General features: G+C 40.2%; 1 protein-coding gene across 4 annotated transcripts in view; it reads left to right on the plus strand.

Moving 5' to 3' along the window:
• Positions 1–12,719, plus strand: part of enpp2 (ectonucleotide pyrophosphatase/phosphodiesterase 2) — a 37,076-nt gene that overhangs the window by 14,759 nt on the left and 9,598 nt on the right. For all 4 annotated transcript variants that reach the window (XM_036006798.1, XM_031322812.2, XM_036006799.1 and 1 more), the window contains exons 6-17: positions 148–208; positions 791–888; positions 1,087–1,166; positions 2,104–2,223; positions 3,189–3,244; positions 5,905–5,970; positions 6,940–7,012; positions 7,126–7,234; positions 7,343–7,468; positions 8,390–8,421; positions 8,623–8,750; positions 11,112–11,187. In XM_036006798.1, coding sequence (XP_035862691.1) covers positions 148–208; positions 791–888; positions 1,087–1,166; positions 2,104–2,223; positions 3,189–3,244; positions 5,905–5,970; positions 6,940–7,012; positions 7,126–7,234; positions 7,343–7,468; positions 8,390–8,421; positions 8,623–8,750; positions 11,112–11,187 — 1,025 coding nt within the window. The remainder of the gene's footprint in view (positions 1–147; positions 209–790; positions 889–1,086; positions 1,167–2,103; positions 2,224–3,188; positions 3,245–5,904; positions 5,971–6,939; positions 7,013–7,125; positions 7,235–7,342; positions 7,469–8,389; positions 8,422–8,622; positions 8,751–11,111; positions 11,188–12,719) is intronic.

Raw genomic sequence — 12,719 nt, forward strand, 5'->3', positions numbered from 1 at the left:
AGAAATAGCTGAAGGCTAAAAGAGCATTTCTGATATATCATTGAAGACTTTTGTTTCCTTTCCATAAGACAAAAATACAGTATTAACAATGTGGACTTTAATATTTGCTATGTTGTCTCAGTCCCTCCTGTGATCATGTTCTTTCAGGGGACAGTTCATGGCTGCAGGATGAGTGTGAGGAGATCAAGACAGCTGAATGTCCTGCTGGGTACGTTCACATCTGAGCAGTAAAGGAGAATAAAGGGATCGACCAGTGTTCATATTAAAGCCTTTTTTGTATGCCACATATCTGAATGATTTGCTGAGGATTGAACTACGCTGACCAAGGTTGATTTCATTCAACCTTTTTCTTCTTTCTCTGGTGTGTGTGTGTGTGTGTGTGTGTGTGTGTGTGTGTGTGTGTGTGTGTGTGTGTGTGTGTGTGTGTGTGTGTGTGTGTGTGTGTGTGTGTGTGTGTGTGTGTTTATGTGTGTGTGTGTGTGTGTGTGTGTGTGTGTGTGTGTGTGTGTGTGTGTGAGGGGTATGCTGAGGGATGTGCTTAATATTTTAAAGACCTGCTGTATGCCAATGGCCCATGATTTTGTATATGTATTTAACTGCATCTATAATATGTATGTCCCTGTAAATTATTAATTTCAAGTGGACTTAAATAAATTGTTAAAATGTGTGTGTGTGTGTGTGTGTGTGTGTGTGTGTGTGTGTGTGTGTGTGTGTGTGTGTGTGTGTGTGTGTGCGTGCATGTTTATGTGTGTGTGTGTGTGTGTGTGTGTGTGTGTGTGGGTGTGTACAGGTTTTTGCGCCCACCACTCATCATGCTATCAGTGGATGGATTTCGAGCTTCTTATATGAAGAGAGGAAGCACTGTCATACCCAACATCGAGAAACTGAGTAAGAGTTGGAGGGCCGATGAGAAAGATTTGGTTTAGCTGTAAGATCTCTGTGCTTTCTCCTCGGCAAGGGGAAGATTGTGGATGAGCTGATTTATGGAGCCATGGGCTTCAATAGACGACCGGTAACTGATTTGGTGTAATTCACAGGGTTCTCTGTGCTAATCTAGGGTGTCCCTTTGCTCTGTTGTCCTTCCAGGAACATGTGGATCCCATGCTCCATACATGAGGCCTGTTTACCCGTCAAAAACCTTCCCCAACCTCTACTCACTGGCTACGGTAAGGCACAGCACAGCATGTTGTCATCAATATTCAGGTTGTCAGATGTTGTCTGTGTCATGTCATAAAACATTGTTTGCCTTTAGTGTTTACATGTGTTAACCTCAGCTGTATCTTAAAATGGTCCGCTAATGTTAGTGTTAATCTTAAAGTACAGCTGAGGCTAACTGCTGAAGCTGAATAAGTTAGCATATTTACAGTTATTATGCTGTCATGTTGACATTTCACTAGTACTTTTTACCAAGTGTAACTGTGATATCTAATATTGGTAACATACGCATGTAGCCTAGAGCATCTAGAGCGAAATAAGTCAAGTCAAGTCCGCTTTATTTGTCAATTTCTTCACATATACTAGACATGCAGAGGAATCGAAAGTTTCTTTTCTCACCATCCCACGGTGAAGACGAAAAATGCACAACAGATAACACAAGACATTTCTACCACAAGAGTAAAAACAAAAGTGCTCAACAGCTAGGGACATCTTTCCTAACACTAAAACAATAAACGGCAACAATATCACAAGACAAGATCACAAGACAAAAACACAAGAATGCCACAAGCAGCAAACATTTTTATATGATGTGGTCTGGTAGTGCAGACAGATGTGCAAAAATGCAACAGTGCAACAACAGCAACTTCAGAGTCCAGAGTTTTTGTGCAAAAAAAAAAAATAATGTAAAAAGTACAATATTCCACTCCAAGATGTAGTTAAGTACTTAAGTCTTTAAGTAAATGTCAATGTGCAGTCCCCTGGACATGTCCTAAAATGGCTACCATTACTGTAGCTCTGAAATGGAGTCACAGTATGCATGATGTAATGCACACACTCTTACAGTTTATTCTTTAAATGTTTTGTAGGTAATACAGAAAAAAGAAGACTTACCAAGTATGGTTATTAAATGAGCCTAAGCATAACCTCAGTTTGATTGGTTCTCAGGGTCTTTACCCAGAGTCTCATGGTATCATCGGCAACTCCATGCATGACCCGCTGTTTGATGCCACCTTCACGCTGAGAGGCCGAGAGAAACTCAGTCACCGCTGGTGGGGAGGACAGCCAGTGAGTACTGCCTTCTTGACGATAAATAACTTGTGTTGGCTTTGAACGTTGTGTTTTTCGAATTCATCTGACAGGCCACAGATCAGAGGCCAACATAGGCAGGAAAGACTTTTCTTTTGAAGCCCAGTGCAGTATGAATGGCAGGACTCAGATCTGACGAACCAAGTCTGATAGGCTTTATAAACCAATGATTAAAAACAGATGTTAATATGAAAGCTGGGTTGGGATCACTTTTAGGTCTTACATAGACCGAAGCATTGACATTAAATAGTCTGAATCTCTTCAAGGCTTTGTTTTTGTGGACTTACTTAAAGAACAAACCAGTGTTAGTTTTTTCGACAAATTGATCAAACTAATTATTGAGTCAGGATCATAGACTGTAAAAAAAAATGCACGTAGCATTGGTGACGTCACCCATTGGTTTGTGGAGTGCCGTTTTAAAGCCTCGAGTTTGCATTTTGTCTGTCACCATCTTGTTTTTTCTGAGCCAGAAGGGACCATATTTGGACAAAAGTGTGGTTGAAAACCGGCAGACTTTCTTCTTAAGCTACCAGCTAACGCTAGTGCTAGCTAGCTAGCTTGGTTGGCAGAACGCTGAACAAGACATTTTTAGGCGACCAAATGTTCCAATTAACTTTGCTGAAGTGAAAACACACAGTTAGAGAGTCAAAGTTTAAGATGAAAACACGGGGTTTTGTGTCCCCAGTGTTAGCATGGTTAGCATTGCTAAGCCTCTGTCCTGATTGACAGGTCTTAAGGCATCCCCTGCTTTATCCTCTATTTTAAAATAAATGGGACCATCATTTACTAAATGAACATAATGCTGTGGGATATCCTTCTTATTTACCGTAGTGTACTGTACACCATGGCCTTGGTCTGTGTCCTGGGTGACGCTCCAATAGTATCATCCTAAACTATATCAGTCAGACTGATAAAATAATGCGACTGTACTGTTTCTCTCTTAGATCTGGATCACAGCACTCAAACAGGGAGTGAAGGCTGCCACCTTCTTCTGGCCTGTGTAAGTCCACATCCGCATTTTTCCCTTTTACAGCAGTGTGTTGGTGCTCTGCACAAGCCTTGGATGTCCAAAAAAATAAATGTAAATGTCTTCCTTTTTCTTTTCAATATGTGTTCTTTTTTTACCTCATTAATTAGATTAGTTTATTTGCACAAAAGAAGCAATAAAGTACATACAATATATATATATATATATATATATATATATATATATATATAAAGCAATTTTAGTGCAGGAGAGGAAGGAAGCCTAAAAGGCTTATTCAGAGTCCTCCCCTAATGCAAATAAAAAAAAAACAACTAAGATTGATATAATAACTCTACAAAAGTAAAACAAGCAATACAAGAAACAAACAAACAAACAGGGAAACATACAATATAACAATATAACACACACAAAATATATGCAACTAAAAAAATAAAGGGTAATGTTTTAGTGACCCATTCAATGAATTCCACAGCAGTGCACCTCTATTTCTGATTTTTAAAAAACTGTCTTGATTTACAACAAATAGGCAAATGGAAATAATTTTTTGCCTAGTTAAATGTGAGTGAATATCTGCAATACATGGATTTATATATAAACATGCATGTTTGAAAGACTATAGACAGCAATAAATATTTCCTGAATAGAGGTACTGATGGATCCTGTCTGTAACCTCACAGGGAGTCAGATGTAGCTTGTTTAACATACTGAATGCACTGTTTGTTGTAATTCATGTACTCTGTTACCACGTTAATAAAGTGCCAACAATGACCTTATTGATATTGGAAGCGTGACATCTCTGCCAATCAGATGGCAACATCAATGTCTCGCATTGGCTCTGTGGAGTAAGGTCTGACTACCCCACAGATGCATTCTGGGATAGTAGGAAAAAAACATTATTATAAATATTCTCTGGAAGGAACTTGTTTTGGTGGAACATTTGCACCCCGCAAAAGAAAACACCACATACAATATTAGATGAAGTTACCTGTTGACACAATACAGTATTGTGAGTTATTTAAACTAGCTGATACATGGTTAAACCTCATTGGCTCTTACCAGTGTATCTCCGTGTGTACTTCGTCCACAGCGATCCCACCAATCGGTCCAAAAACCTCCCAGTTAGAAAGGAAATGCCCTAAACATATGCTTTGTAAATCTTCACAATCATTCCCCGAAAGAAGTACGTAGGCTTGCCTTGTTGCGCCATCCAAATGTCCGTGTAACGTTAGCTCAACACACAGTGAGCGGAGGGTGAGGGACATCCTAAAAAATGTACTTCCATTAATCTAAACTAATGTCCTCCTCATACCTATGAAAGCATATGTTATGGGATGTTTCCTGTTGTTGGTATGTATAATGTCCTAACTAGTAATTGTAGTGCACTGCAGGTTACTTACACCTGGTCCAGTGACCAAACCTGACACAGGGCCACCTACGTCAGGTTTGTTCTCATCTGCCCAAACAAAGTCAGCTAAACAAATAAACTCTCCAGAGTTTGATGTTAATGTGCATTAAAGACCACTGCGGATGCATCCTCTTATAATTGATAATTTAGGGACTGTAAATAATTTGGTGGTGAAAGTTGTCAAAGGAAGTTATCAGAACATGTTCCTGCTGCTTACTCAGACCTTTAGCCTGTGGAATACAAAGGAGCCCACATTTATCAGCACAGAGAAGGCTTTGATGGAGCTAGAGGCACATCTCAGCAGAGGGCTGTTTTTACAGCAATTTGTGCAAATGGGCCTGTTTACAGTGTGCAGGATTCCTCTGTGAGCTGGGGTCGCAGACATGCTACCCTATAGAACCAGAGTGTGGTTTACAGTACTGTTCTTGCACTTGGCACTGCCAGAGGTGTGTGAGGGAGAAAGAGACAGGAGAGTGCATACGACAGTGAAGGTCTGTGCTGACATTTCTGTGTGGCTGAGAGAGACTATTTTACAACACACATTACATATTTTAGTGTGCATTGTGGGGTTGGCATGTTTAATGGTGACCAGCGATTATAGCTAAATGATTGGCGGACTGGTTGAAGGTCTGTGTTGAGTTCAGACCGAAAGAAGAGAGAAGAAAGAAAAAAAGGGAGAGTGTATTAAAACAGATTATTGGAGGAGGGGACATTTTTTGAAAGAGTGAAGATAAAAGACAAAAGTTCAGAAAGGAATCGAACACGGAGAAAGTGTAAAGCAGTGTAACCACGCCTTCACGCTCCCCCCAGCTGCCTCAGACATCAAGCCACGTTCAGGGCCTCAGTCCTGGGCCTGATAGTTGACAGCTGTGGGCTGTATGACAGCCAGCAGCTTGGTTGGTGGCCTCTTCACTACACAGGCAGCCTTTGACTGCCAGACACTTGAAACAGCGAGGGGGCTTGAAATTGGTTCTTTTCTACAACCCTCAACTTTATGAGTCTTTTTGAGTTAATGGTTTAATTGTTCATGAAAGCAGCAGGGCTCCAGAATCAGTCTATTACTGTCACTCTCTGTTTCTCTCTTTGCCTTGTTGGTTTTCTTCCCCTTCATTGTGTGTGTGTGTGTGTGTGTGTGTGTGTGTGTGTGTGTGTGTGTGTGTGTGTGTGTGTGTGTGTGTGTGTGTGTGTGTGTGTGTGTGTGTGTGTGTGTGTGTGTGTGTGTGTGTGTGTGCGTGCGTGCGTGCGTGCGTGTGTGTGTGTGTCGCAGTGCTATCCCATTGGAGAGGCGCATACTGACCATGCTGCAGTGGCTCCACCTCCCTGAAGCAGAGAGGTGAGTCTTTCATTGTTTCTTTGGCTCACATTTGTCTTCCATCTTCCTGTTTTCTCTGGGCTATTGTTTTTTTTTTTAGTTTTTTTGCAGCCACAGCTTTTCAAGAGTGTGAGAATAGTTTCACCCATTATCCCATTAGTTGTTTGGAGTTCTGTGATGTAATCCAGTACCACAGCTGGATGTTCGTAATGAAAATATCTATATTAGTGTTAATTTGCTAATGAGTGCATTATGCAAATACGTAGCTTTATTGTGCTCCTCTGTAACCATTACAACCGCTAATGATGACACTTTCTCATTTTGGTTCAGTGGAGAAAAGCCGTTGATGATCATGAAATAGCTGCCAATTTTTCTAAGCGTTTAGAAAAAAAAAGGTCTGAGGTGCTCAGAAGTTCGGACAAATCATGAAGGTGCTTTCGGAAGGGAACACAAAAGTTAAAAGGCACTCTTCTTGCGTAGTTAAAAAGCCTTTATTTGAATGGCTATTTCATAGTACATTAAAAATAGAGCTGGGTAACAGCCCACACGTAGAGGCACAAACAGCCTTCTAATGCTTTTCAAATAGAGGCTTTTGAACTTTTTGCAAGATGAGTTCCTTGGACCTGTCTTTTTCAGCTGTAAGTGTTGTTGGATAATCTTCTGAAGTATTCACCAGGAATGTTCTGTATCTCTGACTTTGTAAATGTATTGATAAAAATAATCCTACCACTGCTACTACTAACACAGATACCATTGCTGCTACAACTACTATCTCTCTTATTACTGCTAGTACTGTGGCCTTCTACTTCTACTACTACTATCACTTTACTAAACCACTGTAGTTGCAGTTGTACATACTGTGGCTGCTGTCAGTGACAGTACTGCTGCCTCTATCAAATGAAGCACTGTAAAGTAAAGGTATTATTATTGATTATTACTATCAGGACCACAAACAAAGACATCTGCAGTGTGACTTGCATCTTGTTTCAGGCCCTACGTTTACGCCATGCACTCTGAACAACCAGACGTATATGGACACAAAATGGGACCCATGAGCATAGAAGTGAGTACCGTGTGTGTGTGTGTGTGTGTGTGTGTGTGTGTGTGTGTGTGTGTGTGTGTGTGTGTGTGTGTGTGTGGGTGTGGGTGGGTTGTGACTCCTTTTCTGTGTTTCAGTTGAACAACCCTCTGAGGGTGATTGACAGAATTGTTGGCCAACTGATGGACGGACTTAAACAGATGAAACTACACCGTTGTGTCAACATCATCCTGGTGGGGGATCATGGTACACACACACACACACACACACACACACACACACGCACAAAAGCATTTCCATTCACTTCATTATAGGTTTCACCAGCCAATCACACATGCTCCTGTGTGCTCTCAGGTATGGAGGAAGCCCACTGTGATCGCACCGAGTTCCTCAGTAACTACATGACCAACGTTGATGACATCATCCTTATCCCGGGGTCTCTAGGCAGAATACGCTCAAGATACCCCAATAACCCGAAATGTGAGAGAGGCCAAGAGAAAACCTTATAATAAAGAATATTATTACTTAACGTTTTTAAGATTTTTGCGCTCTAACTCATGCAGACTTCATTGTGTTCACAGCTTTTGGTCAGTTAGACCTTCATCATTAAACATAGACACAGACATAATCATTAAAAGGCACCAACAAAAAGCCTTGGCTATCACTGAGTATGTTTACATGCACACTAATATTCCATTATTATTCCGAATATGACAATATTCTGTTTGGATATTCTGAATAAGACCCTTTTCCGATGAAGACGTGGGATATGTCGGTATTATTCAGGTTTTAGGTTTTCAGGTATTTGGACATATACAGCGCATTCAGAATCTGCGTCTCAATCAGGGTTTTTACTGCAGTTTGTGGCCGTTTATGGCCACTTGCCTGTTTACGTCAGCTCTGGGCGTTGTGGTTGTTGTACAAAACCAACCAGCCAACAGTTTGCAGGGCTGTGCAATGGCCAAAAGCAGTGCCGACCATTTCAAAAGCTGGTTGAAGGAATGAAAGAGGGAGGCTGTGTTCGCACGGTCCAACAAGTCCACCACCGCTGGAAAACTTAAAAAAAAAAAAATCCTGTTTTGCACGGCTGAATGTAAACGGGAATATTAGTGGAGTATTCAGAATAAGGGCAAAAAACTGAATAATATGTGCATGTAAATGTAGTCATTGCACACTGTAAACATGGTTGTTAGAGTGCTGTGTCCGACCAAAGCCATGTTTTATCTTCTTGATGTCTACATTCATTTGTCCTACCAACCCCCTTCTCAGTAGTACACCAGTTGGTGTTTTTTTCTGAGAGTGAACTGTTAAAATACACAGATCAGTACTGTATGTTGCTTTGTTGGGAAGGTAAATGCTTTGCAACAGTTGTATCTGCTCTGACCATGTTCTTTTTTTCAGATAACCCCAAGGCTGTTGTTGCAAATCTAACAGTAAGTGTCAGGCTTGAATGGAAAATATACTGTGTGAACAAGTGCAAAAGTACTGATTGAGAATTTTGTACATTTTGATAAGAAGAGAGATTCTACTATTGTTGCACAAATAAGGTGGAACATGCAATACTGGGTGGTGATGTGTCTGTCGCCTTTTTGATTGGCTCTTACAGGATCAAAATGATTGTTTCTTTGTTCCAGTGTAAAAAGGCAGACCAGCACTTTAAGCCGTACTTGAAGCAGCACCTGCCTAAGAGACTGCATTACGCCAACAACCGACGCATTGAAGACATTCACCTGCTGGTGGAGAGGAAGTGGCACGTTGCCAGGTACAGTAGCACCACTACAACAGGAAGCACAAATAACCAGACCCAAACAGAATTTGCAGATTTTTTTTTTGTTTTCAGTAGTGATCCAGAATGAAAATCTTCTCGGGATAACGATACAATATTTGCTGATATCACAAAGTCTGCCACGATTAGATCCGATTCGATTCAGAAGCCTGCGATCGATATGAGACGATATCATTAACGCCCATTTAACACAATTAGTTACATTTGTTATTTATCAACTCACAAAAAGCAACTAAAATATGATTTGACAATTTGATTACTGAGCTCTTTCAGCCATTTAAAAGAAAAACAAACTTCTTTAAAAAAAAAGAATAAATATAAAGTGGGAATTTCAAATTAAGGTGCATCTTAAGGATGATATGTACCTGCGACCCTTTCATCCCCTCTCTCTCCCCCTTTCCTGTCTATCTGCACAATTAAAAAAATATATTAACATATTTAAAAAATATATATATTTTCACTTTGCATTGATGATATTGAATTGTTGATCATTGAATCAATATATCGATCAACATCGGTGTACAGTATGTTACATCCCTACCAACCTGACACGTCAGGTTGATAACTTAGCCAAACCATACACACAGACATCACACACACAAACTCCAGTACTGCAGTGAGGATAAATAAATGTCAATAAGGTGCTCCTTGTAACTTCAGATTTTGCCCCCATAATTCATTTTTTGAAAGAATTTCTCCAGAAATTCTAACTAATTTAGTTTAAATTTGTTGCTGCGTCTACAGTACCAGGAAGGGCTCTAATGTTGTGTGCAGTCAGTGTAGATGTGGCGTTTTCAGCCCACGCGTCACTGAAGCTTTTTATTGCACATCTTGCTTAACTTAACAACACATTCTGTGTCAACGTGGGCTGCTACCAACGCATCATTAACACATGTAGTGCTGAAAAGTTTTAGGATGTGCTGTACAAAAAAAAAAACAACTCACATCTTTTTTTTAAAGTGCAGCTGCTAAAACGTTAATGACTTGCTAAAATCAACTGACAGGCGACAGTGACGAAACTTACTGCAGTGATTCAGGGACACAAAGTAAACCATGAAGTCATCAGGACTGAAAGTGAAAAAGAAAACAAACTACCTCGGCTGACAATGCTACATATATATATACACACATATGACACACACACACACACACACACACACACACACACACACACACACACACACACACACACAGCTGCTAAATGAAAGAGATCTTTGAGGTTTCTGTGCAGCTCACCAGATAGACAGACGGTCTAATCATTGGCACCGGAGCTTTGAGCAGAGTATCAGAGCGTTTATACACACACACACACACACACACAAACATACGCACGCATGCACGCACACGCACACGCACACACACATGCACACACAGACACAGTCAATGTCTGACCACTATTCACACCAAATGAAACACTAAGTTATTTCCCTGTCAGCTACTCATTTACATTTTTAACATGCTTGTGGCTTCACGCATGCACGCACGCACGCACACACACACACACACACACACACACACACACACACACACACACACACACACACACATATATATAAAGGTGTATAACGGGAAGCAGTGTTTTAATGGACACTTAGTAAAAAGTGGCTGTTTTTTGAGGCCTGGGTTGTGTGAAGAGGTGCTTGTCCTGGGCTGAGGGCTGAAGTCGCTGAATACTGACAACATATTGCAGTTCAACTGTTACCACGATTTAACCCTTTAAAACCTGTGTGGACCTGACAACACACTGCATCAGGTCTTTCTAAACCATCTGCATATTTAACCCCTTGAGATTAATGTAGTAATTAGTTTTGTTGTTTTAATGACTTCTTAAGTGCAACGTGACTTAATGAGGCATGCACCCTGAGATCACATGGAAGTATGTCAGTGTGTTTGTACTGTTTCTTCCTCTTTTGGTCACTTTGACCCCACATTTCACAAAAACATTCAAAAACGTACTGCACTTAGGAATTGAAAGAGATTCAACACGTTAGGTACCACTAATCCTGAACAGTTTGTTCATGATAGAAGTTCTAGATTGCAAATTGTTTTTACAATTGTTTTTAAAGTTGTTCTCTATCTCTATTTGCCTGATTTGACCACCGTTTGGCACGGATGATGGGCATCTTTCAGAACTGCCAAAAGAAATGTAATTAACACAAATAATTAGCTGAGCAGCAAATGACCGCAGTTTGAAACAACAGTGGTTGCTGTGATATGCAATATTTTAGCTTGTATCGCAGCTTGTGATTGGGCTTTTGTTGCGAAACCTTCATGTTCAATATGTGGTCAATGTGCATCAACCAAACTCTGATCTATGATTCATACTATTCATTCCAGGAAAGCTCCGGAAGGGAAGAGGCACTGTGGCTTCTCTGGGGACCATGGCTATGACAATAAGATCAACAGCATGCAGGTACTCTTGATGATCTACAGTGGCATAAAGAAGTCTGACAGCAGGCTTTTATTATCCAGTGCAGCAACATAGATTATAACGTGATGTTATAGATAGGCCTGTCGCGATAGTCAATAAATCAATTAATCGCACGATAAAAAAAATGAGCTGGATAATTTTTCCGGCTGCGATAATTTCCATTTGCATGCTTGTTTGTTTCCCTTGTCTCTCTCCCTCTCTCTCTCTCTCTACCAAAGAGACTGGAGGACCACTCTCGGTTCCTTAGCGTAACGAGGAGTGAACCCTCTTGTCAGTCGCATGGTCTTTGTGTGTGGACTCCTGGTGGAGAGACAGAGACAGAGAAACGCTAGTTGAGAGTTGGGCCGGTTACACACTGGCTGCGTCGCATGAGCGTGGCGTTTCTGTTGCGTGTCAGCTGCGTGGTGTTTTCTATGTCTTTACATACCAGAAACGTGTCTGACGCGGAACTGCTGCTGCTGCTAGCTACAGAATATTTTGTTCTGTATTGACAGGTGCAATATTAGAAAATCGATTTTTTTTTTTTTAATTACATTTATATCTGCATTTATATCAAAACCTAGAGACTTTCAAACATCAACATGTCATTTATTAATATGTATTAGTGTCAAAATGACATATAAACATCTTTTTATATAAACATGTGGCAGATAGCCACATAGATATAGATATAATTTATTAATTATATATTATTTAAATTTAATATTTAGTGTTTAATAAATAATTGTTAAATGTAGTATAGAGTCTGTAGTCTATCGCACAAACACTCGACTAATGCTGCAAACATTTGATAGCCAGTACGAATTGCCTGGGAGAACATACGTGTCACAAACGGCAATTCCACAACTGTACAACAGCGTGAAAGACGACATACTAAAGGAGATCAAAGACATATTGTGGATATTTAAAATGTCTTCCAGTTCCAGCGTTAAATATTCTTTAGAAATAAAAGTGTATTGGTCTTTGAAAAGGTGTACTTGCATTATTATGCCATTATCATTATATTAGATGAAAATGGTCTCGGAACAACAATATTATCGTTTATCGCAATAATTTCTGGGACAATTTATCGTCCAGCTAAATTTGTTATCGTGACAGGCCTAATTATAGAGCCAATCACAATATTTGTTTACAGTAACTTCCAGTTAGAAACCTCCTGCGTCCCGTACATACAATTTAACGTCTCTGAGCAAACCGGACGAGGAACAACTGGATATACATATATATATATATATATAAAATGCATGTTTAATGCTATCATATGTCAACACTAATTTACCTTGTGCGCCACTAAAGAAACTGACAGCACCCAAACTAGCAGCAGTCAGTTCGACCGACGGTGACATGTTGCTGTTCCTAACGCTAGATTTGGTTTACCAAAGATGCTAGCAAAGCAACACAGGACAGAAAATAAGCTCAGCAGAGACCACTGATAGGTCGGAACACCGTGTTTAACTATATATCTTTAAATGTTACAGTTATAGCTGAAAATGCTTTACTTAACACATTCTATG

This window comes from Sander lucioperca, chromosome 10, assembly GCF_008315115.2.
Source record: "Sander lucioperca isolate FBNREF2018 chromosome 10, SLUC_FBN_1.2, whole genome shotgun sequence".
Taxonomy (NCBI): domain Eukaryota; kingdom Metazoa; phylum Chordata; class Actinopteri; order Perciformes; family Percidae; genus Sander; species Sander lucioperca.